The sequence below is a fragment of the Phyllosticta citribraziliensis genome (genome assembly GCF_038025025.1).
Source record: "Phyllosticta citribraziliensis strain CPC 17464 chromosome Unknown J3D65scaffold_2, whole genome shotgun sequence".
Classification (NCBI taxonomy): domain Eukaryota; kingdom Fungi; phylum Ascomycota; class Dothideomycetes; order Botryosphaeriales; family Phyllostictaceae; genus Phyllosticta; species Phyllosticta citribraziliensis.
The window spans coordinates 506,691-530,971 of NW_027117339.1; the positions used below are offsets into that span (position 1 = coordinate 506,691).

The window sequence follows — 24,281 nt, forward strand, 5'->3', positions numbered from 1 at the left end:
TGTTCGAACAATTTTGGGTAGACAACGTTGCCATAGATTCCGTCAAGACTTGCCATCATGAGCGTCTAGACTCGTAAGAGCCTCCAACTTGTATGTCCTAGCGACAAAATATGTACAATCGAAGTGGAATTTGTCCCCTGCAATCTTTCCCGCATGTTATCCCTCAAGCCCTCAGCTTCAAGCCCTTACGTATTCGCCATACTGGACCAACATCCAAACCGTTGTCGACACACTAACGATGACCGGCGCCGCCAAGCCCTTATTCCACTTCACACTGCCAAACAGCAGCCACTCGCTGCCAAAATGCCACATGGCCACAACATTGGTTATGAGCGCCAATTGATACCAGCTGGCTTCGTGGACGTGGTAGCTGGCATACAGGCGCACAAGACCCTGCAGCAGCGTCCAGGTGCCAAACGTGCGCGAGTGCAGCGGCGTCGTGAGAGACGGGTGTGCGGCGCCGGGCGGCGGCTTAACGCGCGCGTCGGGCGACAGGTAGACTTGCGCGGTGAAGTGGAGCGTACGGTAGGCTTGGACTAGATTGCCGACGGCTGTGATGCCTATCTGAGAGGCGTGGGTTAGCGGTGGAGGGTGAAACGGGCGCGGGAGGTCTGTACGAAGAAGAGCCATTTGGGGAGGAGGCCTTCGGCTTGTGGGAGGTAGGAGAGAAGGGAGGACATTGTCGTTTGTGTGCGATTGAGACGGTGTTGGCGATGCTGGCGAGGGTTGAGGAATGCGGATCAGGAACAGTGGAAAAGACGGACGCCTATAGGAAGCGTGTCGGGAGGAGAAGGTAAATGTGAGGCGGAATACCTAGTCATGAGTGGTGAGAGCTTTCGGGTGGTCAAAGCTTCGTGGAGGTGAGCACGGAAGACGCAGACGGCACGATTTGGGTACTCTATTAGGGTTGATTAGCATGTGAGGAGCTCGGGAAGCCTTAGATACGTCGAATGGAAAAGAATCCGAGTTGGAATTTTGTAACATTGCCAGTCTGAAGGTGCTGGCGTTCTCAGAGCTGGACCCTGGCCCGAAAAGTTCCCAACCTATCCCGGAGCTTCCAGGGCAGCATCTCTCAACACCTCCTCCACTGCAACCCGTCATGGCCGCTCTCGACCACGTTCCGCAGCCTGCTGTCCTTGGCCTGGCTGCCATTGGCGCTGGCTATGCTCTCTTCAAGTTCGGCAGCTTCGTGCGGCTTCTGCTCAGTCTTTTCGTTCTGCCTGGCGCCTCTGTAAGCTGCTCAACAGCTTCCCCGCTGCCAATCCATCTAACCTCCCCCAAAAGCTCTCCAAGTTCGGCGACAAGGGCTCCTGGGCCGTCATTACCGGCGCCTCTGATGGCATTGGCAAAGAATATGCGCTCCAGCTAGCCCGCAAAGGCTTCAACGTCGTCCTAGTCTCCCGCACCGAGAGCAAGCTGCGCTCCCTGGCCGCCGAAATCGAGGCCACGCACAAAGTTCAGACTCGCATCCACGCAATGGACTTTGCGGCGAACAACGATGCAGACTTTACTGCCCTCTCCCAGCTCATTGCCGACCTCGACGTAGCCATTCTCATCAACAACGTTGGTTTCTCGCACAGCATCCCCGTGCCTTTCCTGCAGACTCCCGCGGACGAGATGCGCGACATCATCAACATCAACTGCCTCGGAACACTCAAGGCCACTCGCGCCGTCGCCCCCAAGCTCGTCGCCCGCCGCCGCGGCCTCGTCCTCACCATGGCCTCCTTCGGTGGCGTCATGCCCACCCCGCTGCTGGCCACTTACTCGGGCAGCAAGGCCTTCTTGCAACACTGGTCGACGGCGCTGGGCGCTGAGCTTGCTCCCGCCGGCGTCACCGTCCAGCTCGTCCAGTCATATCTCGTCACTTCGGCCATGTCCAAGATTCGTCGTGCCAGTGCGACCATCCCGACTCCCAAGGCGTTTGTCAAGGCGGCGTTGAGCAAGATTGGCCGTTCTGGTGGTGCGCAGGGCGTTGCTTATACCAGTACCCCTTTCTGGAGTCATGGTATTATGCACTGGGCTATTGGCAGCTTTGTGGGCATCATGAACGGTGTGACGCTCAAGTTCAACCGAGACATGCACGAATCGATTAGGAAGAGGGCGCTGAGGAAGGCGGAGAGAGAGGGCAAGAAGGTTGCTTAAGGAGCAAACCTCAGACATTCTGAATGGTGGAAGAGCATCCATCAGGTGTGATCTTTGTACTCGGCATCTGTCTTAAGACGAACCTGGAGTTGAGGTAGAGCCCAAGAATTTCGAGAAAGCAACGATTAATTCGGAAGGCTTCTAGTAAGTGAATGAAAATGTCACAAAGAAAACATGAGCATTCCGTCTGCCCTGGTGGTTGGTATCTCAGGAAATTAGTCGGTTGGGCAGGAAATGAAACAACACTGGTTTCGCAGACGAGTTGTATGAGATTGTCGGATAAATTGCAGGCTGGGAGCAGAGACCACGGGCCGCGTAGCATGAATTTTTACACAAAGGACCAATCCGCGCGACAGGATGTGACGGCAAAGGAGGTTGTGATGGGAAACTCACGGCATGCCTACCGCATAGCATGGCTGGAGGCGGAGCAGCTGACTCTGACTAGCCGAAGTGGGAACGTGCCGTCCTGCCCCAGGTGCCGGGCTGCAGTGGGTTGCTTCCCACATGCTGAACGCCAACACCACCCATCGTCAACAAGATACCCCCTCGAGCTCCTAATCCCAGCCTCAAAATGGACAAATTCCAGTCTTTCGGCAAGAACTTCTCGTACGTCACCTGTGCGCGCCCTCACTGCCGATCACTCCGACCACCTATGCCAGTATCGACGACTGACAGACTGGTGCCTACAGTGCCTCCTTCTCCCCCTTCGCTGCGCGCACTCAGCAATATGTGAGGGAACAGCTGGGACAGGCGGATGACAAGGTACGATGGCTCTGTGACGCAGGAACAGCGCTGCAGGGTCCGAGCTAGCTGACGCGACGTCAGACCCAGCTTCCGCCCGACTACATTGAGTTGGAGAAGCGCGTCGACGCTCTGAAGCAGGTCCACCAGAAGATGCTTCAGGTCACGTAAGTTGTTCCGAATCATATCAAATCGCCGAGTCCTGCTAATCCCCCGCAGCTCGCAGTACACGAACGAGGGCTACGACTACCCTACGAACCTCCGCGAATCCTTCAACGACCTGGGCCGCACCGTTTCTGAGAAGGTCACCCTCCTCTCCTCCGCCACCTCCCCCGCTGAAGCTCAGGCGGCCCTCACTGCTCCCCCCTCGGCGAAGCCGCAGCCCAAGACCTTCAACCACGCAATCGCCCGCGCTGCCCTCGCCAGCTCGACGACCCTGACTCAGGACCATGGCAGCAGCGGTGAGGACCCGCTGGCCACGGCCCTTGAGAAGTATGCACTTTCCATGGAGAAGGTCGGCGAGGCGCGCTTGGCCCAGGACATGCAGATCCAGAGCCGCTTCCTGGCTGGCTGGAGCACCACCTTGAACACGAATCTCATGTTTGCGGCTCGTGCCCGCAAGGCTGTCGAGAACGCCAGGCTGAACCTGGATGCTACGAAAGCAAAGGCGAAGGCTGGCGGTGGTTTTGCTCTGCCGGGCCAGAAGAAGCAACCGGGTGAGGAGGAGCACATTAGCGAGGAGGCTAGGGCCCAGATTGAGCAGGCTGAGGACGAATTTGTCGGCCAGACTGAGGAGGCCGTGGGCGTCATGAAGAATGTAGGTCATGGTGTAGATGGATTGTTCTACGATTGTGCTGACGCGGCATCTCCAGGTCCTGGACACCCCCGAGCCCCTTCGCAACCTTGCAGACCTCATTGCCGCCCAACTTGAGTACCACAAGAAGGCATATGAGATTCTGAGCGAGTTGGCTCCCGTTGTTGATCAGTTGCAGGTTGAGCAGGAGGTGCGTCGCCACGATACCTATGAGGCGTGAAAATGCCGCTCGTAATTGCTCCTGTACACCAATGCTGATCATCGTTTTCCGAACAGGCGAGCTACCGCAAGAGCCGTGAGGGTGCTTAAGCGGCGAGCCATATACTCAGATTGTCACGGTGCGGCATTGAATGAATTTGCAGTTTCGGTGTGCTTCGATTTGGGCACGAGAGCAACTGTTGGGCCCAAACTCGTGCTGCTTGGAGCGCTGTGGAAACCGTCGGAAGGAATGGCCTGCAGCCACCAACAACAAACCACTTTTACCCCACCTTGATCACTTTTTGCTTAGATTCCTTACGAGTAGCAGGGTGACTAGTCTGATTCAAGGCTACACTGCATTTTGGACTGAACTGTCTCTTTGATTGAAGGAGCAATTATTCTCTCTTCATACGAACTGTCCTGATTAGGGGTCTTTTCCATTCGTCTGCCTTGACGTGCTGCGTAGGGACAGATGATTTCTGCCATGGATAATTTAATTATCAGACATCTTGCCTTCCACTGCGTGATTGTGTTTCCAAATCTTCTTGGTCCAGACTGCGTGGCAGACTGGTTTCGACAAAGTACAGCTCGACGAATTGAAACAGCCCAAAGACCTTTCCGTACTCCCTACACCGCCGCGCCAGACCAGATGAAAACCTGCCGTATGCTTTTGTGCTGTCCTTCTCCAGCTGCCGAGTCACGACTTGACGCGACTGGCATCTGCTGTAGACGAGTTTCCGACTCGATCGAGTGGAGGGATCGCCGGCGAAGCTGAGATGCTGTATTTTCCAAAAACGGGATATAATGAGTCTCGCCCCTCTCGCCTACACCCAGCGTTGCTCAATCTTTGCTCTTCTTCTTCTTTTTCTTTTCACTGCTGCTGCCCTCCTCTTCGTCTCTATGCTTGCGCTTCTTCTCCTTCTTCTTCTTCTTGTCTGAGCCCAGATCCTCCTTGGGCGCGACAAACTCCTTTTCGCGCTCCTTGCGCTTCTCCTCCATCTTCGACTTCATGGCGTCCTCTCTCCTCTCCTTCTGTTGGCGCTCCTTGGCCGTCTTGCTCAAGAAATACTCGCCGCTCTCGATCTGCATGTCGACCTTGCTCTTCTCTTGGGGCGGCGGGAACGGTGTGTACGTCTTCTTGGCCTTGTCGGTGACCTTGAAGGGGGTGCGGCGCTTGGAGGTGTGGCGTTTCTTAAACTGCGGCAGGAAGCGGTCCCAGCTCTGGCCGGCGAGCTCCGGGTCCTTTGCAAGCTCGCGCTTGATCATGAGCTCCTTGATGTGGTAGATGGGGTGGATGTTGGCCATGCAATCGTCGACGACGCGCCGCACCTCCTTCAGGCCCTTGTAGGGCCCCATGGCCGCCACCGTGCTTCCCTGCACCAGGATGTAGCATTCCGTCAGCAGCTCGAGGGCCTTGAGCGTGCTGCCCTCGGGTCCCAGGATGCGCTGCCGCCGCTTCACGAAGCGCTCCTTGTTGCGCACTTGGTTCCGGATCTTGATGATGTCGCAGGCGACGCCGTCGTCGAGGATCCTGACGGCCTGTGGCGCCGGCACGCTACGCGCGAGCAGCTTGATCAGGTCGCGCGCCTTGAGAATCGCCGCCGGGTCGTACGTCTTGCGCGTCGTCTTGACCGTCATCGAGCCCTCGACCAGGTCCAGCGTGCATGCGATGCCGAGTTTCTCCAGAGACCGCGTGATCAGCGGCCAGGCTTCGCGCAGGTACACTTCGCGGTATTTGGGGAAGAGCGTGGCGAAGGACGATTCTTCGGCGAAGCTGCCGCCTGCGTTGTCTTCGGGCTTGAAATCGTCGACCTGGACTGGACGTTAGAAAAAATGGTTTGGGGAACCTTGGAGGTGTGGCGCGGCTCACCTTCCACTTGTCGATGTCGTCCGTATCCCACGGCTTCTCTACATTGTGTGTGGACGGCATTTTGGAGGGTGGTGCTGCGTGTGTCGGTTGGTGCTGTCGACCTGACCGTGGTGTTGCGGCGGCGGCTTGGAAACTTTTGGATGGGCCAGCACCGGCGCGTCGCGTAAAAATGCCGCTTTCGCCTAAAGCTACCCTTTCTGTGGAGCTGCCCCAGACTCGATTTCCATTGGCCAACGCGACAGACGCGCTGACACTACGACTTTCGCGTCAAGCAAGCCCGCATACATCCATCCGCAACCTACCTTACCTACCGCTCTCCCTAGCTACGACAAATTTTCTCCCATGTCCTATTGAATATCCAGATACTCCCATCCACACACGCGAGCATCGAAAAGCAGACACACGCCACAATGTCTGCCATATCGACTCCCAACCGCTCGCGCGCCTCGTCCGCGTCGTCCTCGCCCGCTTCACGCGTCGCCAAATCGCCGATGGAGCTCACCCCGCGAAGCAAAGTCAAGGCCATGCTTGCTGCTGCTGGCATGAGCGACGACTCTGAAGACGACGATATTCCCACGAAACCTGCGAATGCGGCGCACAAGAAATCCACGGCCGATGCCCCGGCAAAGCCTGCGTCTCCGAACGCGGCCTCGAGCGAGGATGACGATGAAGATGTCGTTCCTGTCAGAAAACCGGCGGGCAAGATGGCTGCGAGGATGATGGCGAGGCGGCAAGAACCGTCTGAGGGTGAAGAGGAGGAGGAAGAAGACAATTCGTATGCAAGAGTAAAGCGTATGCTTATGTCTGGCAAGGACAAGCAGAAGGAGGCTGCGTCATCACCGCCAAAAGACAGCTTAGATGAGGCATCAAGCTCGGAAGAAGATGCGGTGGTCTCCAAGCCGGCCGCAAGGAGACGGGGTGCCCATTCTCCCGTTTCCAGGTCTCGCGCCTCGTCCCCTGGCCTCTTTGTATCGCCCGCTCGACCTTACGCCGCCGAACCAGACTCCGATGCCGAGAACCCTAGCACAACGGCCAAATCTAAGCTGGACGAGCTTGTTGCTCGAAAACGTGCTGAGCGCAAGGAACGCGAAGCTGCCAGTAAAACCGCTCGCGAAGCCAATCGCCGCAAATCCAAAGCCAACCAGCGCGCAGAGCGCGAACTGGCAGGCTCAGAGACCGACAGCAATGACGACGAGGAAGTGGGAAAGAAGCTCACACAGCAGAGTCGGCCAACAAGGAAAGCGAGCAAGAAGGCCATCGAGGAGATGAATCGGGAAACGCAGAGGATGAGCAGAATGATGCAGTTGACGCATCGGGCCAAGACTAAGAAGAAGTACACGACGAAAGACCTTTTCGCCAAGTTCAATTATGGTCAGCCCAAACCTGCCGCGGAGGATACGCCGCCATCTAACGACACCCCGAATACGTCCTCGGACTTGGATCAGAGAGAAAAGGAAACTCCTCCGACTAGCCCACAAAGTCTGGAAGGTACACAGGGAAAGGATCCCACGCAAAACATGGAGATTGATGACAATGGTTTCCGTCTCGACACCGTTGTAGATATTGGTCAGAATGCAGGCGACGAAGAGGATTTGCCTGATCTCGGGAAGCTTCTGGCGCAGTCCAAGAGAATCGCCAAGGGAAAAGGAAGGGCAATGTCTGAGAAACCTCCTGAAGCTGGATCTACGACAAAGACTACTGAGGAACAGCCGCTTCCCGAACCAAACGTTGTGGTCCCAAGAAAGGAGCAAAACCCCAAAGTTTTCCGTGTCGTGCCGCCCAAGAATCCTGTTCAACCCGCCGATGACGAAGACGATGATGATCTCGAAATTGTTCACAGCCGCTTCCCCGTTTTCGACAACCTACCTCTACGCAATGCCAAAGAGCCTCCAGCCTTTCTTGCACTCCGCCACCTCGCTCATCTCAACTACGACGACAATGTCGACCGAAAAGGCCGCAGGTCCCTCACTGCGGGAGAGCTGCAAGCAATGCTAAAAGCAAAGGCTCGCGAGCAAGCGAAGCAGGAGAAGGAAGAGAAGATTGAGCAGTTGAGAGCAAAGGGCATCTTTGTCCAAACAGAGGAGGAACGCGAAAGGGACCAGCTTGAACTCGAAAACTTGCTTGAGAAGGCGAGGAAAGAGGACGAAGAGCTGGCAAAGAAGGAAAAGGCCGAGAAGAAAGCTGAAGGTGGAGGTGATGACCTTCCTGACAGCGACGATGACGAGAGCTACGTCGAAGATGGCGAGGGCGGTGATGAAGAGGAACCGGATCTGGAGATGTCTGGATCTGAGGATGAGATTGAGGAAGAGGAAGAAGAGGCGGCGGACGCTGGCGGTCTACTTGACAATGAAGCCGGCGAAGATGAGGACGAGGAGATGGCAGAGGACGAGGCTCCTGTCGAAGCTGAAGTGGATGCCATGGACGAGGGTTCGGATGAAGAAGACTACGCTCGCCGCACGTCAGCACCCCGAGGCCGAAGACGCGTCGTTGACGATGACGACGAAGAGGAAACCGGCCCGCAGCCTTCAGCGCCCCAATCTCAGCCTCCATCGACGCAGGACGAGGCCATGGCTGCCTTCGGCTTTGCTCCTGCCCTTCCGCCCGTGGGCCTCTCACAGATGTTCGCCGGCACCATGGCTGATCCCGAATCTCAAGCGCCTCCCATTGCGGCTGTTGACTCTCAACAAGATTCTCTGGATTTTCTACGAAACATGCCTGTGTCCACGATCCCGGGGTTCGACATGGGTATGACGCAAGCATCTCAGCAGAGCATCATTCGGGACAGCCAGCCACCTCCATCTCAAACGGAAGGAGAATCGGGGCAAATTGAGCTCGGTCTGTCCCAATTCCCGTCGCAGCCGGTTGACGGTGGCCAGATGCCAAGCACTCAAATGTCGGACATGCCAGACCCGACTCAGGATGGCGGCTTCGATGTCTCTCGTACTCCGGGCAGATATGCCCACAGGACACCAGCGCCCTCTTCGGCTGGTGCTAACGGTTCTGGCGCCACGATCGACACAGTCATCTTGCCTGGAGAGGAGTCTCCTGCGCTTCAAAAGAAAAAGGGTCGCCTGCAGCGTGGCAAGCAAGCCACCGTGGAACTTTCTGATGTTGATCAGGACGACCACATGTCCGATGCGGATGACAAATCAGCAGTCTCGGAGTCTGAGGTAGAGGACACGAACGGGGACTTCAACATTGATCGTTCCGCCTTTGACGTCCTTCGCAAGGGCGCGAAAAAGGCCAAAAAGCGCGCAGAGGCTTTTGACAAGAAGAACAGCGCCGCCAAGGACATGGTCTACGAACAAGCCGAGGAATCAGAGGACGAATACGCCGGTCTTGGAGGTGTCAGTGATGACGACAGCAATGACGAGCTTGACGAAGACCTCAAGCAGATGGTTGTCGAAGGCAAGGTGGATGTGAATGAGCGCGAATTGGCTGCTTTCGCGGCCGAGAGAGAGCGAGCTGAGGACGAGAAGCGCATCGACAAACTGTACAAGGACATCACGAACGGAGGTCTGCGCAAAAGAAGGGGAGGCAACTTCGACCTGAGCGATTCGGATGATGATGGCGATGAGATGAGGCGGAGGAAGCAACGCGAGTTTGCCCGCATGCGCAAAGCGTTGATGGAGGACGAGAGGATTGGCAAGATTGGTAAGTTGCTCCTCAAGCCTAGATCTTTCGATTACCATGTTTGCTGACTGCCGTGTCCCAGCCGAGAATCCAAAGAAGCAGGCCTTTCTCCGCGCCATCGAAGACCACGATGATGACGACGACATTGACATCCTTGATGGTCCTGGAGACGACTCTCAGACGCCGGTGATTCCGGATTCCCAGGAGGACACGGCAAACGTCGAGCAGCAGAACACTGCCCCAGCAGAAGCTGGCCCTTCCAATCCCCTGAAGCGCAAGTCCCCGTCTGCGCAGGACAGCGAAGACCAGCGTCCACCTGCCCGTCTCCGTCGCACTGCCGCCACGACCTCGATGCCGCCCCCTCTGCGCAAGCCCACCACGCTTGCCGAGATCCGCGAGTCCGTCTCTTCCCTCATCGACGATCCGTCGGTCCAAGAGACAGACGTCTCCGACTCCGACTCGGACGCAGGCGACGACGAGCCTAGCAAAACCACCGCAGCTCCTACCAATGGTGGCAGCGATGCGGGATCCATGGCCTCTCGACGCACCGTCAGGCCCATTGTCGACCGCCTCTCGCTCTCGCGCTCCTCGACCGCCGCGACCTCGGACACTTCGCAGCCGCTCGCCTTCCACGCGCCGGCCAGCTCGACGCACCGCCCGGGCTTCCGCGTGCCGACGTTGCTGCGCCGCGCCACCACCAACTTGTCCACCACCTCGACCACCTCTGACGCTAGCAGCGGCAGCGGTAGTGCTGCCGCCGCCGCCAGCGCGGAGGTCAGGCGCGGTGGCAACAAGAAGAGTAGTATCCACTACCAGTCTCGCGAGGCGGAACGCAAGAAGGTGGTCGAGGCGGCAGAGAGGAAGAGGAAGGAGGGGTTGAGAAAGAGAGTCGGCGTGGGACGGAAGAGCGGGCTGGCTGGGTACTTGGGGGCTGGTAGCGGCGGCTTTGAGTGAGGGTGATGCTGCGGAGTATGCGATGTTGTCTTCGTCACGTCCCTTGTTTTCTAGACGTAGTTTTGGATCTTTGCGTTGCGACATGGCATGGTTGCATGGTGGCATAGGGAGGTGTTACTGGCTGGCGCTCTTTTCGGGGCTCGGGCATCAGGGAGTTTGTGGAGATACCATTTATCATCAATGCATAACTTTTCGGCTTCGCCTTTTGTGTCAAGAGGGTATGTCTGTGTGAGCTCATTTTCGTCCTTTGGAACTCGACCAAGGCCTTGAGAGATGTGTGAAGATGATGCTTGCTGGACTCTCTCCGCTGTGGCACATCAACCACCACGGCATTGCTCCTCTCGACGAGCCATGCTCGCCTCGATTGCTGGCTTGAGATTTCTTCCCAACCGCCTGCTCTCGATGCGCTTGCGTCCTTTAGGCAACCGGCAGCGCCCGCAGTCCACCTCGCCCAGCAGCGCCCGCAGGCGCACACCCACTCCCGCCTTACCCAATCCAGCAACACAACAGCGCCCGCAACCCACCTCGCCCACCTATATAAACCCCCCTCCCTCCCACCTCTCCACCTCTTCTTCTCTTCCTCTTCATACCGGTCCCCCATTCACGTTTCCACGCCATCTCAGGTCCGGGGCATCCTGGGCACCCTGGCCAGTGCCTGGTTGAGGCTTCGGACCTTCCTTCCAGTGTTGCCTTCCCTTGCCCACTTCCTAAGTTTCGCGCGCGCGACCGCCCTTGTGCTCGTCGGATGAGGCGCCTGCGGGAGTGACCCATCTGACCCGGGGCGGCACCACCAATTTTTTGTTCACCTTTGCGAGCTGAAATGCTTGTTTGCTTCGTCGAACTGAAATGCTCTTTTGGATTTTGTCGGTTGGTGGGTTGTTTGGCTGGGCTGGCCGGCGAGTTCTTGGTTTGGTTGATGTGGGCTGCAGGCGTTGGGATTCACTTGTTTCTTTCTTTTTGAATCTTGCTTCCACTCATTGACCTGCTGTCGTGGTGCCTTTCTTGATGGACGTGACTCTGAATCTGACTGCAATAGGTACCCATGAATGATATTTACTTGTTGTCAGCTATGATCCCCAGACATTGAAACAAGTACCTACGCCAAGACCTTGCACGCGGCGACCTGCAAAGCAATACTGATATTCTGCCTGACCAGAGGACTTGGGCGTGTCGGTCAAGGCAGGAAGCAGCCCCAAGCCGCGCCTCCGTCGTGCATGTCGCACGCTGCGAGGACACCGAACGCCCACCAAACATTTACCTTAGCCGCTAGTAGCGCAGCATCGGCAAAAACAAGGCAAATACAATGGTGCGTCCGACCTCAGAGCCAAGGACAATGCAAACGGTGGTTGTCAAGCCTGACAAACGCAAGGAAAATGGAACGCCAGCCGACGTCTGTGCTGAACCACGTAGAATGCAGCGTTGGGAAGACAGCAGGCTCGGCGAGATGATTCCTGCAGTCTTTCAAGTGGCGCTCTTTGTCTGCATCCGTTGGCCCGCCAGGCGCCTTACGGAATGGAGTGCTCACTTAAGGAGCAGAGCAGTGGTTCTGAGAAACACATGGGCAATGGAGGGCGTGGGGGCGTTGTGTGCCGAATTTGATCAGTTGGCCATGTAAGATCATGGCATCTGGGTGTCGAAGCTTCAAACCTGTGTTCAATGGGGACGTTTCCAAGCAGGGCAGCCTGTTGCCAGAGAGCACTTTGTCAGAGGCGGGCGTGGTTGGCTTGCAATCGTGAACAAGCTGAACGAGACTTTATTGTCCGCAAAACTTTGAACTCTTCATCAAAAAACTGGGAAGGAAAGATAAGGGAAAAGATCGTGAACACCAATAGCCGATCCAAAACAATCGTGAGACCTGTCGTTTCCAAAGATCCAGATCAAGCCAAAGCACTATGACCAGTTAGCCAACGGCAATGAAGCAGAGGTTGGAGGGTAACTCACCCCATGGGGTCCCACAGATCCAAAACCTTTGGTTCCTGCTTCAAAACATCACGAACCTCCTTACTGACCACGCTCGGGTCCACAACAGCCTGGTAGACAAACTCGTCCATCCACTTGTCACTCATGACAAAGTACCCATCAGTACCGGCGCTGGCACTCCAGCTATTCTCGACACGCCAGCGGACCGGCTCGTTCGTCTTCTCGTCAAGATGCACGCCCGTTAATACCATGGCGTGAGTCATGGCGCTCTCGCCGGTCATGAGCCTCTCGGCCTTGCTGAGCGCCAGCTTGGTGTTGAATGCAAGCTCGTAATCGAAGAGTGCCGTGTCCATGATGCCCTTGGACGAGTCGGAGTACTTGCCCACGTCCGAGCCGAAGAAGACGGGGATGCCGCGCTTCAACGTCTCGACGACTGCCTTTTTGATGGTCACGTTGTCCACGTTTACGTACGTCACGGGGCGCCCGCCCCACACGTTTCCTAGGCGGTTTACGGTCAACAGCGTGTTGTACGAGTTTCGCGGGTCGTTGACAAGACTGAACAGGCGGTGGACGTCGGTGCCACCACATGCTTTGACGGTACGCGCGTCTGACAGCTCCTTAGCGAACTCCGTGGGTCGCGCTTGAATGTTGTGGTAAGCGCCGTCCTTGTCGTAAAATTGCCATTCGAAGGCGCTCTTTGGGGATGGAGGAGGTCCCAGCATGAGGGTGAGGATGAGGTGGATCTCTTGCATCATTTTCTCCTTGACGGAGCCAAGGGAAGCGCGAGAGCTGAGGGAAGGGGAGGATGCAAGTCTGCGAAGGCGCAAGGCGTGCTCGCGGAGTTTGGTCGTCACAAGGCGGTTCAAGAGCGAGGAATTCATCGCGTTGTAGGCGTCAGGGTAGAGCGATTGAGGGACCTGCGAGATAAGTGTCCTACTTCTTCATGGATTCGGGAACGAAAACTTACCAGGCCGTATTTCTCGACGAGGTTGGCCACCATGTCCCACTGGCCGCCGTCTCCAACGGGGCTGGCAAGGAGGGTTTGGAGCAACCTCCCATCCAGAGGATCTTCCACTGTCTGCAGAATATTTTCCAAGAAGTAGTTTGCCTTTTCTATCTTGTCCCAGTAAAACAGGTATGCCTGGCTTAACTCGAACTTTTCCAACTTGTACTTCTTCATGATGGCGACCCGAAAAACGTTTGTGGAGGCAAAGAGCCAGCAACGGCCAGAGGCACGCTGGTTTGTGACAGGGCTGCCCTCGAATGGAATCTTGACGTTGAAGATTTGTGTGTCGCCGATGACCGTGGAACGCCGCTTGAGGATCGAGTTCGTGTCGTTGGCCGCAAAGGCGTTCAGAGCCATGAGGTTCTAGCGAAAGAATTAGCATAGTCGACCTTGTGGTGAGAAATTCCCCAGTACCTTGTCATCTTGCAATACCTCCCTCTCCCACTGGCTGATCTTGTCGACCGAGAGGGTCTGCTGGTGTTCTGACAGCTTGTACGTCGGAGCTGGCGGGTTCCCTGTTAGCAAGGCCGTGGTCTGTGACGCGACTCCTGGGATACCTACGAGGCCCATTATCGATGTACACATAGTCCTTCTCAGCGATCTCGCGCTCGCTTCGAAGTTCCAAAGCCCGGAGAGCCTCGGTCAGCTTCTCTTGAGCGCCAGCCTCGGGCTGCGGCTTCGACTGCGAGATACCCATTTGCAAAGAGACGCGGCGAGAAGATGGTCAACTTGATGGAAAGTGCGGAGAGAGGCCTCGTGCGTGTGGAGTTCAGCTGTCGAGGGTCAAGAACTGGACGATGGTGTGGGGAGAGCTGGAGAGCTCGTGATGGGAGTCGGGCTGCCGCCTGCCACCTGCCACCTACCTTGATGGCTCGAGATAAGCTTATCACGACGACTCCCCTGCCCCGCCCAACCGCTTCATCTCGACGACTCTCTCCCGTCATCTCTACCGCCCTCCACAACCGCTGCCACCGACTTTTGTTTCATCGTCCTGGACTTCTGACACCCTCGGCCGAAAGTCAAGTAGACTGCGGCACGGGAAACGACCTGGCGACAGTCTCTTCCCTGGAGGAGCCCTGCCTCCAAAAACAATTTCGAAATTACGATGGCTTTCACTGCTGGCAAGGCAACAATGAAGACGGCCTTCCCAGCATTTCAGGCTCAGGGTCATCAAAGTCTGCTTGATTGCATCTAGAGTACAGGTTTTATTTTCTACCGCCTAGTCGCGCCGCGTACCATTAACCTCAGTAACCATAACATGAGGATCCGCCTCGAGAATTCTTCTTCCAAAATTTCCTTCATCGAGTTGCCCAAAGTTCTGGATCCTTCCCATCAAAGCAACAAGGCGGCAATCCCGATAGCCATGAAGAGACTACCCCCGATGGCAGCGTCCTTTGAGGCTGATCCCTCAAACGAGGAGGGCGAAGGTGTGGCTGTGGCGGCAACGTTGGTGCCGGCCCCAGTTCCTGCGTCTGCACCAGACGACGCTGCTGGTTTTGGTCCCACGGGTCCTGGAGTAAAAGTTACGGTGCCATTCGACTTAACGACATAGAGAGTCGGGCATGGTGTTGATGGTCCAGCTGGATCGGTGCGCGAGACGATGTCATTTTCTGTGGTTGTCTTTGCGGCGCAAGGAGCGACAGTCAAAGTCGTGGAAACGCTTGTCCTTTTCAAAGTCAGCAAAGCCCCCCATCATTGGCTCCATCCAGCGACAAATGCAAGAGAACTTACTGGGCGTACGCCTGAGAGACCGCAGCGACTATCGTCGCAATGATAAAGGTTGACTTCATCGCAGCTATTTACGCTCGTGAAGTTGCGTTCCGACCGAGACGAGGGGAATTGTGACGTTTGAGAGGTTCAGAATGGCACTTGGGAGAAACAAGGTCGAGATCTTCCTGTGTCTTACTGGCAGTAGGTCGGACTTTTCAACAGCTCATTGAGAATATCCACGTCGCTTGAAAGAGGACAAGGCTACATTTTTGGGCCCAGAATACGTCTGCTCCCAGCGTCCTGGCTGGCTTCAGGACGAAAGTCGAGAGCGTGGGCGTTCCCATCTCTTGGCGAAAAGGACTGTCGATGTTCCCATTTGAGCATTCCTCAATCCGCTTCCGGATTAGCTTTCCCCACCACAGAACGATGACGCCCGCAACGGCCGCTACCAGCGTCTGACCGTAATTGCTCTACTGGATCCACAGAATTCTCTTTCATCAGAAATTACTAACTCCAAGTAGACGCGACCTTTCCTCTCGCGTTTAGTACAAAAGCTTGCCAACTATCGTTTGTGCAAAAGCGGCCTGAGAAAGCTCTTTGAACTACCAAAGCCCTTTGTAACCCTTTTCTTGTGGACCAATTGTCGGGACCAATTGGCCAGCCCATGCGAGATTTCGAATACAGACTGTTTTGATTTAGTGTACGCACTGCTCAAGTTAGCTTCGAGCAAGAGAAAAGTCGAGCCTCTGCTAGCGGTCTAATCAGTTACTGTCAACTTGTCATTGTCCACCTTTGCTCGATGATCCTGCAAACAAGCAGAGGGACGCTTGGGAGGCTTCTGAAAGCGGATCATGGTCCGCCGCTACTTACATTAAAAAGTGATTCGATGCATCAATCTTTGGGCTTTACTGCCATCATTGCTTCGTTTCCAATTCAGGAAACTTCAACTCTGCTGTTCCTTTAACACACTATCTTTGAAAAAAAAGATGAAGGTTTCAACGGCCATTGCGGCCCTCACCGCTGGACTTGCATATGCCGTCCCCACCAAGCGTCAGGAGTCTGGACCCACCGACGTCGACATTCTCCAATATGCTCTGACGCTCGAACACGTTGAGGCGGCTTTCTATGCCCAAGGACTCCAGAACTACACCCAAGCTGATTTCGCAGCGGCTGGTTATGATTCGACTTTCTACGACAACCTTGCCACCGTCGCCAAAGACGAGGCCGACCATGTTGACTTCCTCACCACGGCAATCAGCGGTGTTGGAAGTACGCCGGTACAGGCATGTACCTATGCATTTGGGGTGACGGATGTTAAGGGCTTCCTCGCCACCGCGTCTTTGCTCGAAGGTCTGTCTTTCATCAGTTGTACGCTTGAACAATGCTAAAATATTCCCAGGCGTTGGTGTTTCTGCCTACCTCGGTGTGGCCGCAGACATCATGTCCAAGACTTACCTTACATTGGCCGGCTCGATCCTGACCGTTGAAGCGCGTCACTCGTCCTACCTGCGTGCTGCGCAAAGGCCAGCCCAGGTGCCCTTTGCTCAACCTTTCGACAACCCGCTCGAGGTCCGATCCGTCTACACTCTTGCCTCTGGCTTTGTCGTGGACTGCCCCAAGGCAAACAACAAGCCTCCTTTCGGGCCTTTCCCAGCTCTCAAGGCTGCCTCGATTGACGGCTCCGCCGTGACCACTGGCTCAGTCCTTGAGCTGACGACTCCGGGTGCGGATGTCGTGGCGGTGGGCAATGCAACCGTGTATGCGGCGTTCATCACGGCCACAGGCCCTGTTTCGATTGTCGCGCAGAAGGCGAAGACTGGGTTCACTGTCACTGTGCCGCAGGGTGTCAAGGGGCAGAGCTACCTTGTGTTGACTGGATGCGCGGACGACGCTAGTGACGACACGATCGTGGCTGGGCCGGCCGTCATTGAAATTGCGTAAACAGTGGGTCAAGAGAGTCGCCAGGTCGATTTGGACGGGGACGCCGGGAGGTTGAAGTAATGTTTGCACGCAATGCAGCTGTTCGGCTGTGGTTGAATAGCCCAATACTGTGTAGATAGAAAAGTCAGCGTCGACAGCAGGCGCCAGGCCTAAAACCAGCAAAGTTGAGCCAACCATTCAACAGAATCATTGAGACGTTCGAAGTTGTGTTCTGTGGCATGTCTCATGCCTCATCTTGCCTAGTCTAACGGCTCCGATTGGTTCCCGCTCAGCCCGCTGCCAAAAGCATGCATTCCGCGGTTTCTGTCGACGCGTTTTGTGTTTGACGTGCGGAATTTGTTTTTCCTGTCTTTGAGACACATGGAGGCTGGGAATGACATGACCGAAGTCTTGTTGGATAGCTGGGCGCGGACCGTGATCGGCGCGACGCACAAGCAACCTACCATTTCTGGAGACCGTCTCGCAAGGGTTTCCTTGCTGGTGGGATTTGCAAACCCAGGGACTGTGCCCTACCAAAATAAATGGGTGGTTCAGCCTCATGCCCATGGTGGAGTTTTTGACAATCCTGGTTTCGTTGTTCAACCGAGGCTCTTGTCGTCGCTCGTCGACTTCAAAAAGGGTCAGCGCGTCACCTTCGCTTATCCCCACAGCTCCACAAACCTTAATTTCACCTCGGACCCGCCCTCGTCCATTGCAACTTCCCCGCTACCTGACGAATCCCAATGTGAACCTTGAAATGACAGAAACCTTCGTGGGAAGGTCTCAAGAGGTCCAGATCGGTCGGAGATGCTCCGGGAAAGGCGGCGCGGCCAGGCTACCTTAGCGTCCCTGGGCCGCATTGGCGACGACATGTCGTCATCAAAGCTTGCAGCTTACTGCAACTCCAACCTGCTGATTGAGCCCCAGAGGCGGACGGAACACTTGTCTGTCCCTGCATCCGCTTTCCCCAGGACTAAAACAACGACCGACACCACGTGAAGCTGAAGCGTGACGTCGAGGAATCTCCACTTCCGCAAAGAGCTGTTGGCATTGAAACGTGCAACCACCTGTCCACAAGTGTGAGCCGCACCAGAAGATAGCACCGCAGCTCTAACTCAGAGTAACGAACGCTCCACGAGAGTCGCCCACCAAGAGTAACGAACGGTGCATGAGAGTCGTCCATAGTCATCATGGCTTGGAAACAACTGGAGCCGACGGCGTCGCACCTCACCTACATGGTCTTGTCGTCTTTCCTAATCATCTACGCGCTTTTCTCCCTCTTCATCCGCAACAGACTCCATCTGTCAGAACCACCTCTGGCGACTCTTTTCGGCATCATCTTTGGACCTCGAGGCGTCGGCGTCCTGCGCCCCGAGGCCTGGGGCCTCAATGACATCTTCATGCAAGAGTTTACCCGAATCATTCTCGGAATCCAGGTCTTTGCTGTGGGAATCGAGTTGCCGGCCCATTATCTCGCAGGCCACTGGAAGAATGTGGCCATGATGCTCGGCCCCGTCATGGCGTTTGGATGGATTGTCTGCGCGGCCTTGATATACGGTATCCTCCGGATCGACTTTGCAACGTCCTTGGTTATCGCTGCGTGCCTGACCCCCACGGATCCGGTTCTCGCGGCCAGCGTCCTGTCGAACTCGCAATTCTCGACGCGGATACCAAGGAGGGTTCGTCATCTGCTGTCAGCCGAGAGCGGCTGCAACGACGGCGTGTCGTTCCCTTTCATCTACGTTGGCCTCTTCATCATGACCGAGAAGTCTGTCGGGAGTATCCTGGAAAAGTGGTTCTTGTTGACAATCCTCTGGCAATGCGTCTTTGGAACAATCATCGGCCTCGCAATCGGTGTAACCGCCAACGCTGTCCTGCGCTTCGTGCATGGTCGGCGTATGATAGGGCGCGCCTCGTATCTCGTCTTCTATATCCTACTGGCCGTCTTTTGCATCGGCGTGGCCAGTACCCTCGGAACCGATGATTTCCTCGTGGCCTTTGCAGCTGGTATTGGCTTCGCCCACGACGGATGGTTCCGCAGCAAGATTGCCGAGACGCGCCTGCCCATGATTATCGACTTGCTCTTGAACAGCACCATGTTCGTATACTTCGGAGCCTCCATTCCCTGGCACATGTTCAACAAGTCCACGCCGGACTTCTCCTTGAAGGCCGGCGTTCTTCTCGGCCTCCTCGCTTGTATCCTCCTCCTCCGCCGCATCCCCGTCGTCCTCTTGCTGAGTCCGTTCATCTCCGATATTCGAACGTATCGCGAAGCGCTTTTCGCCGGGCATTTCGGGCCCATGGGCGTGGCGGCACTCTTTCTAGCCATCGTGGCTCGCGCGCATCTCGAGACTGGCGCTTCGGAACCGCTGCCTCATCCTCCGGGCCATGGCGAGACGCACCCTCTTCCTCCAGTCTCGAAGAAGGCTATCGAGATCATTTGGCCCGTTGTTTGCTTTATTGTTCTCGGGAGCGTCATGGTACACGGGCTCAGCACGCTTGCGATCAGTGTGGGCAGCCATTTTGCGCGAAAGGAGGGCGAAAGGGCGCCTTTGATTGGCGCGGAAACGGGGAGGTTTGATGGCCTGGTGAGCGATGAGAGCGAGGATGAACTGGATGAGGAGGAACAGTGAGGCTTCGGTGTCGTGCCTTCGGCCTGGCTGGCCGTACGTGTTTGTCGGTCGATCTGTTGTGGACTGTCAGCATTTTTCTCTCTACTCAAGTCTGGATTCGCCTCTGCATCTCTCTTTTTCTACCACCCTGTGTCATGGATTGAAAGAAACACGGAGCGTTCCTGTGTTGACGGGAGGCGGGAGCGAAGGGAGATCTTTGGCGTTCGTTGCGCAGCCTGGCGTCGAATATTGAAGAGTGGAGACGAAAAATGTCGACTTCGCTCTGCGACTCAACACCAGGACTGCAAGACCCGAACAGCGGCTTGCTTCAATCGAATTCAAGCTCCCACAGGCTGTTGCAAACTCGGATCAGAGGGTCCTCCTTTCTCGAGTTGACATGTACAACTCTTTGACTTCTTGTTCCCCAATCTTCTTCACAAACGCGACACTGTCACGCAAACGACGCTAGTACGCGGCACCAATCATTGGAAACATCTGGTACGCCCGACGTGTCTCCCATCAGTCTCCGGAAAATGCCATTAGGATATCTGCCAGCGTGTTCCATCGATCCATGAGACTGCCATCAGAACATCTGGGAGGCTCCGAAATCTGGAGGTAGATCACCTGGAGCATATCAAGCCAACCAGCGCATGAAGACGTGTACCAGTCGGGTTGGGTGACTCCGGAACTGGTCATCGGTGCCTTGAAACCAAAGCAGGTCTGGAGTGCAAGAGTGAAGATAGCTCCGCTCAGACCAAGCACGAGGAAGGCTGACATGGACCCTGAAAGCACGGATATGGAGCACGGACAAGATCCAACCAGTACATCACAATGGATATTAGGCACGTGTGGCGCGTGCTATTTGGCAAGGCATCTGATTCCGATATCGTCGACGACAATTGGCTGACAGCTGTCCAGCAGACGCGGGCCAGCTCATGCAAAGTCAGAGGGGGTTCTTTCGGCATGGCCACATGGGCGGGAGGGTGACTGGAGCAGGCCCGGACGACGGTCAGTCGGCACCGCCGGCGCAAGAGACGGGCACCTACAAAAGCTTCTCTGGAGGCTCGCTGCTCGACCTTTTCTCTCCATCGGATTCCAAGAGCAAACGATTGTCTCCCTACTGAAAGATCGCTCAACCTTCCAATACACTTCGGATTCCCATCTTCTCTCTACACCCTGCATCTGACTCTCCCTCCACACCAAACATCTCGCCTCCTACGACACCAGCCTTCTTGGTCACCCTCCTGCTGGGGTCTGCTTCAGCGTGGCGAAAATGTCGAGAACTCACGATATTCGAGCTAGCATGAGTGTCCAGCGGATTATCACTGACGACCAAGCGATGTACTTTGCTCAACACCAGGCCATCGGAAAAGCCCCTGAGCGGCAACAGAGCACTCCACACGCAACCCCTGGCCGCGAAGATTCTCGTCAAGCAAGCTCGCTTCAAGCAGCTCAAGCACTCCTCTCCCTGTCCCAAAGCCCGCAGATTGAGGATGAGGTTCCTGAGGTGAGCGCCGCCACGGATGTCCTTGCACCAGGTCGTCCATCGCCAATCGACCGACGTCCCGTGGCCTCCCCATCGACAGATCATGTCCGTGCGCAGGGTCGTTCACTTCTCTTTGACCTACCTGTTGCAAACTTTCCATCGCCCATCGACCAAGGTCCTGTAGCCTCGCCATCGACAGATCATGTCCGTGCGCAAGGCCATTCACCTCTTGTCGACCTACCTCCTGCAAACTTTCCATCGACACGCCATGCCCCTGTGCAAGCACGCTCATCTTCCATCGACTTGCCGACCACCCGCTTTACATCGATGAACCACAGGCCTGCGCAAGCGCGCTCGTTCTCCACCAACCTACGGACCACGGGCTTTACATCGACAAACCACGGCTTAGTGCAAGCACGCTCACAGTCTACTGGCCTACCACGCATGAATCAGCCATCGACCGACGATGCCCATGTGCTAGGCAGCTCCAATGGGCTTCCTGTCATCAGGCCTAACCGGATGCCCGTTGGCAGAGGAAATGGCAGAGCCAGACCAACAGGCATCAGCAAGCGAAAGCCCCCGGTCAAGAAGCCAAAGCCGGATCCCATGGACTACATTACCGCCGGCACACCTCAAACTCGCGAATTCGAATGCACCTACGGCAACCCCTGCATGCTCGGCCAGTACACACTCAACCTGTCGCGCAAGATGGTGTCGGACTACTTCGGGCGCAACAAGAAGGCGACGGCCATGATCGAGGGCAAGTGGATCATGTCGTGCCGCAAGCACTACCAGCGCCTGTCGTATCAAGAGAGCTGGCCGTTCACCAAGGCCGACATCGTGCAATCTCAGCTCTTCGAGATTGACCAAATCGAGCCCAACATGACGTGGGAGATCAAGCTCAAGAACAGCGAGGAGAAGCGCCTCACGGATTACCTCCACGATTGCTCCCAGAACGGCTCTGCCCCTGTCTGGACCTCGCCCGTCGCCACATTCATTCCCGACGGCACCAACGGGAAGAAGCAATCGTCGCTTGCCGTGCTGCATTCGCTCCACAGCTTCTGCGGAAAGTCCAAGACTACCCAGGATTGCAGAGACATCATCGCGGCGGCCACGGCGGCGCTCCACTCGGGCAAAGCCGTCCAGTTTCCCCTCTTTGAAATGATTCCGCAGTTCACGAGCCTGGCCAAGAGGAAGAGGTCCGCTTCTTCTGCGTCTGGAAACGAGAACGAGGGCACGGGCAGGCCTCACAAGAGGTCCAGGTCGTCGGACGAGGAGGACGACTTTGTGGAGGCGGATGGCCACGAGGATGACAGCGAGGATGAGGACTTTGTCATGGAGGATGTGGAGAGCGAGTCGGAGGCTTGATTCATGCACGGCCTGGCCTGTCAGTGGTGTTGAAATTGCTGTTTGTGCTTTCGGAGGGATTGACATGGAGTTGTGGAAATGGGATTGATTTTTTTTCTTTTGTCACCTGGGAACACACGGTTATATTCTTGAAATTCCCAAGCATGCTTGCTCATGGATATACTCATCTGGTTGGCCTCTGGGCCTCTTGGTACTTTTACTCAGTAGGCGATGCCTACAAATAGTCGAGGATAGCAAATGGAAATTGATTCAAATGTGAGTCTGCCCTCACCCTAATTTGGTGACACTGCTCCCCCGTTGGCTCCATTCTCTCTGCTTGTGACTTCACGCAGGACAAATTGGAAAGGTTGACGATGAATGGAGTGACGTTCGAGCATTCGAGCCCTGATCCCTGTCAGCCAACGTGCGTGGACCCCGGAAGCGTCGATCGCCTCGGCAAGGCGGGACCCCCGGACGAGGGTGATGTTCGCCTCTCCGCATTTCTGCTCGCATGCCCTACCTCCCCTCCTGGCTTCGTTTCTCGACGGACGCCCAATTGCTGAGATGCCCGCCCTCCAACACCCATGCTATCACTCCCTTGGTCAGCACCAACTCGAGCCACAGCACCACCGACGAATGCCTCGACCACGACAGCTTCCTCTTCAACAACAACAACCATCCTCGCCAACGCCGCAATGTGCCTCGCGACCGACCCAGCGCTCATAACGCTGGTGGCGCTGCTGCTGCCGCTCCTCGGCATCCTCATCTACCTCACCCACACGCTGACGACGAACCAACGCGCCTATCTCGCGCGCCTGTCGACGGCGACGACCGCCCTCAACGCCGTCCGCGACACGCTGACCCAGCAGACGTCGCCCGTCGCCGTCACCCTGACTGACGCCGTCAAGGACCTGCACGCGGCCCTCGCCGACCACGCCTCCAGCCTTACCCACGCCGCCGTGCTGCAGCGCGAGGTCGCCGACGAGCTCAAACGCGTGCGCCAGCCCAGCGGCGGCGGCACGGCCACAGCACCACATGGGCCGCTACTCCACCCTCACCTGGCGCATCTCCAGCATTTCCCGCCCCGCGCCACTCCCTCTACCCGCCCCGGTGACGGCGCCGACGACATCGATCTGTACCGCCGCAAGGTCGAGGCGCTCGAGGGCCTCAGAGCCATCCTGGAGAGCAACCAGAACCTGCGAGACATACGGCCTGGCGAAGACGAGGCGCTGTACCGCAAGCGCGTCGACGCGCTCGAGGGCCTGTGGAAAGTGATGGAAAGCCAGCTCGGCGTGGCTGGCGGCGGCAACAACAACAATAACGGCGGCGGGCCGGTGGGACCGACGGCGATGGCGACGGCGACGAAGGGCAGGAAAAGCGGCGGCAGGAAGGTGGCGAGGGCGCGGGGCTCGGTCAGTGAGGTGGGCAGTCGTAGGAGCGAGGAGACGCTCGCAGAGAGCTTGATGGATGTGTAGGTATGCAGCGTGAAAGCGGAAGTGAAGGCGGGCGGCGGGGCGCGGCGGCTGGCAAAGTCATTCGGTGCTGGGTGGGTGGGTGGTCAAAAAATGCTGGTTGCGGTGTTGAGGCGTTGGCGCAACTGCGTGGTTTGCAGGGCATGAGGTCGTTTGTCGCCCTTGCCGATTCTTTTTTTGCAAAAAAATAAGGAAGTCCGTGGGTTGGGTGGTGGTGCTCGCGCCCGGACTCGACCACGCGCTCAAATAATTATTGAGTTGGGAGGTTCGGCACAAAAAAAGATATCATTAAGATATTAGTGGGTTGTTCGAGCCTCTTAGAACCTAACCTCTGTTCCCATAGACCAGTGGATGTGCAATTGGTCGGGTCCGATAACGTCCTCGGTCGGGTTCCAGGTCGAAGATTAGGATGAACTTTTGGCCTTATATATTGACTGTTCTTCGTACTTTTTCACA

General features: G+C 56.4%; 11 protein-coding genes across 11 annotated transcripts; 7 read left to right on the top strand and 4 right to left on the bottom strand.

Moving 5' to 3' along the window:
• Positions 1-16: 16 nt before the first annotated feature.
• Positions 17-1,090, bottom strand: J3D65DRAFT_612645 (ergosterol 28). The gene is made up of 2 exons (XM_066799040.1): positions 618-1,090; positions 17-564 (listed from the first exon to the last, which is right to left on the bottom strand). The coding sequence occupies exons 1-2, from the start codon at positions 678-680 to the stop codon at positions 178-180; spliced, it is 450 nt and encodes a 149-aa protein (XP_066658402.1). The 5' UTR covers positions 681-1,090; the 3' UTR covers positions 17-177.
• J3D65DRAFT_612646 (uncharacterized protein) lies at positions 1,087-2,599 on the top strand. The gene is made up of 2 exons (XM_066799041.1): positions 1,087-1,231; positions 1,285-2,599. Exons 1-2 carry the CDS (start codon positions 1,100-1,102, stop codon positions 2,140-2,142), a joined length of 990 nt encoding a protein of 329 aa, XP_066658403.1. The 5' UTR covers positions 1,087-1,099; the 3' UTR covers positions 2,143-2,599.
• J3D65DRAFT_612651 (BAR domain-containing family protein) lies at positions 2,600-4,403 on the top strand. The gene is made up of 6 exons (XM_066799042.1): positions 2,600-2,748; positions 2,832-2,904; positions 2,968-3,050; positions 3,103-3,700; positions 3,756-3,887; positions 3,974-4,403. Exons 1-6 carry the CDS (start codon positions 2,714-2,716, stop codon positions 4,004-4,006), a joined length of 954 nt encoding a protein of 317 aa, XP_066658404.1. The 5' UTR covers positions 2,600-2,713; the 3' UTR covers positions 4,007-4,403.
• Positions 4,250-5,867, bottom strand: J3D65DRAFT_612654 (ribosomal RNA assembly protein mis3). Its single transcript, XM_066799043.1, has 2 exons — positions 5,766-5,867; positions 4,250-5,707 (listed from the first exon to the last, which is right to left on the bottom strand). The coding sequence occupies exons 1-2, from the start codon at positions 5,823-5,825 to the stop codon at positions 4,736-4,738; spliced, it is 1,032 nt and encodes a 343-aa protein (XP_066658405.1). The 5' UTR covers positions 5,826-5,867; the 3' UTR covers positions 4,250-4,735.
• Positions 5,868-6,062: 195 nt separating this feature from the next.
• On the top strand, positions 6,063-10,536 carry J3D65DRAFT_612655 (MRC1-like domain-containing protein). Its single transcript, XM_066799044.1, has 2 exons — positions 6,063-9,419; positions 9,481-10,536. The coding sequence occupies exons 1-2, from the start codon at positions 6,176-6,178 to the stop codon at positions 10,350-10,352; spliced, it is 4,116 nt and encodes a 1,371-aa protein (XP_066658406.1). The 5' UTR covers positions 6,063-6,175; the 3' UTR covers positions 10,353-10,536.
• A 1,693-nt stretch (positions 10,537-12,229) lies between these two features.
• Positions 12,230-13,975, bottom strand: J3D65DRAFT_664536 (bleomycin hydrolase; the record flags this gene model as incomplete). The annotated part of the gene is made up of 5 exons (XM_066802744.1): positions 12,230-12,242; positions 12,294-13,189; positions 13,240-13,641; positions 13,693-13,781; positions 13,840-13,975. The coding sequence occupies 5 exons, from the start codon at positions 13,973-13,975 to the stop codon at positions 12,230-12,232; spliced, it is 1,536 nt and encodes a 511-aa protein (XP_066658407.1).
• A 463-nt stretch (positions 13,976-14,438) lies between these two features.
• On the bottom strand, positions 14,439-15,245 carry J3D65DRAFT_612661 (uncharacterized protein). Its single transcript, XM_066799045.1, has 2 exons — positions 15,010-15,245; positions 14,439-14,944 (listed from the first exon to the last, which is right to left on the bottom strand). The coding sequence occupies exons 1-2, from the start codon at positions 15,066-15,068 to the stop codon at positions 14,611-14,613; spliced, it is 393 nt and encodes a 130-aa protein (XP_066658408.1). The 5' UTR covers positions 15,069-15,245; the 3' UTR covers positions 14,439-14,610.
• A 638-nt stretch (positions 15,246-15,883) lies between these two features.
• Positions 15,884-17,115, top strand: J3D65DRAFT_612663 (Ferritin/ribonucleotide reductase). The gene is made up of 2 exons (XM_066799046.1): positions 15,884-16,338; positions 16,388-17,115. Exons 1-2 carry the CDS (start codon positions 15,975-15,977, stop codon positions 16,927-16,929), a joined length of 906 nt encoding a protein of 301 aa, XP_066658409.1. The 5' UTR covers positions 15,884-15,974; the 3' UTR covers positions 16,930-17,115.
• A 592-nt stretch (positions 17,116-17,707) lies between these two features.
• Positions 17,708-19,790, top strand: J3D65DRAFT_201249 (Na(+)/H(+) antiporter 2). Its single transcript, XM_066794414.1, has one exon. It carries the CDS (start codon positions 18,099-18,101, stop codon positions 19,539-19,541), a length of 1,443 nt encoding a protein of 480 aa, XP_066658410.1. The 5' UTR covers positions 17,708-18,098; the 3' UTR covers positions 19,542-19,790.
• A 755-nt stretch (positions 19,791-20,545) lies between these two features.
• J3D65DRAFT_201247 (uncharacterized protein) lies at positions 20,546-22,481 on the top strand. The gene has a single exon (XM_066794413.1). The coding sequence runs from the start codon at positions 20,794-20,796 to the stop codon at positions 22,372-22,374; it is 1,581 nt and encodes a 526-aa protein (XP_066658411.1). The 5' UTR covers positions 20,546-20,793; the 3' UTR covers positions 22,375-22,481.
• A 203-nt stretch (positions 22,482-22,684) lies between these two features.
• J3D65DRAFT_201308 (uncharacterized protein) lies at positions 22,685-24,075 on the top strand. Its single transcript, XM_066794415.1, has one exon. It carries the CDS (start codon positions 22,938-22,940, stop codon positions 23,826-23,828), a length of 891 nt encoding a protein of 296 aa, XP_066658412.1. The 5' UTR covers positions 22,685-22,937; the 3' UTR covers positions 23,829-24,075.
• Positions 24,076-24,281: the final 206 nt, after the last annotated feature.

Excerpts from the sequence above, each read along its gene's own strand:
- J3D65DRAFT_612645 (XM_066799040.1), bottom strand. The coding sequence starts at position 680 with ATGTCCTCCCTTCTCTCCTACCTCCCACAAGCCGAAGGCCTCCTCCCC. Across the intron at positions 565-617 it reads TCCCCAAATGGCTCTTCTTC|ATAGGCATCACAGCCGTCGG; the intron begins GTACAGACCTCC and ends CACGCCTCTCAG.
- J3D65DRAFT_612646 (XM_066799041.1), top strand. The coding sequence starts at position 1,100 with ATGGCCGCTCTCGACCACGTTCCGCAGCCTGCTGTCCTTGGCCTGGCT. Across the intron at positions 1,232-1,284 it reads TCGTTCTGCCTGGCGCCTCT|CTCTCCAAGTTCGGCGACAA; the intron begins GTAAGCTGCTCA and ends CTCCCCCAAAAG.
- J3D65DRAFT_612651 (XM_066799042.1), top strand. The coding sequence starts at position 2,714 with ATGGACAAATTCCAGTCTTTCGGCAAGAACTTCTC. Across the intron at positions 2,749-2,831 it reads TCTTTCGGCAAGAACTTCTC|TGCCTCCTTCTCCCCCTTCG; the intron begins GTACGTCACCTG and ends TGGTGCCTACAG. Across the intron at positions 2,905-2,967 it reads TGGGACAGGCGGATGACAAG|ACCCAGCTTCCGCCCGACTA; the intron begins GTACGATGGCTC and ends ACGCGACGTCAG.
- J3D65DRAFT_612654 (XM_066799043.1), bottom strand. The coding sequence starts at position 5,825 with ATGCCGTCCACACACAATGTAGAGAAGCCGTGGGATACGGACGACATC. Across the intron at positions 5,708-5,765 it reads ACGACATCGACAAGTGGAAG|GTCGACGATTTCAAGCCCGA; the intron begins GTGAGCCGCGCC and ends CGTCCAGTCCAG.
- J3D65DRAFT_612655 (XM_066799044.1), top strand. The coding sequence starts at position 6,176 with ATGTCTGCCATATCGACTCCCAACCGCTCGCGCGCCTCGTCCGCGTCG. Across the intron at positions 9,420-9,480 it reads CGAGAGGATTGGCAAGATTG|CCGAGAATCCAAAGAAGCAG; the intron begins GTAAGTTGCTCC and ends GCCGTGTCCCAG.
- J3D65DRAFT_612661 (XM_066799045.1), bottom strand. The coding sequence starts at position 15,068 with ATGAAGTCAACCTTTATCATTGCGACGATAGTCGCTGCGGTCTCTCAG. Across the intron at positions 14,945-15,009 it reads GTCTCTCAGGCGTACGCCCA|GACAAGCGTTTCCACGACTT; the intron begins GTAAGTTCTCTT and ends GACTTTGAAAAG.
- J3D65DRAFT_612663 (XM_066799046.1), top strand. The coding sequence starts at position 15,975 with ATGAAGGTTTCAACGGCCATTGCGGCCCTCACCGCTGGACTTGCATAT. Across the intron at positions 16,339-16,387 it reads CACCGCGTCTTTGCTCGAAG|GCGTTGGTGTTTCTGCCTAC; the intron begins GTCTGTCTTTCA and ends AAATATTCCCAG.
- J3D65DRAFT_201249 (XM_066794414.1), top strand. The coding sequence starts at position 18,099 with ATGGCTTGGAAACAACTGGAGCCGACGGCGTCGCACCTCACCTACATG.
- J3D65DRAFT_201247 (XM_066794413.1), top strand. The coding sequence starts at position 20,794 with ATGTCGAGAACTCACGATATTCGAGCTAGCATGAGTGTCCAGCGGATT.
- J3D65DRAFT_201308 (XM_066794415.1), top strand. The coding sequence starts at position 22,938 with ATGCTATCACTCCCTTGGTCAGCACCAACTCGAGCCACAGCACCACCG.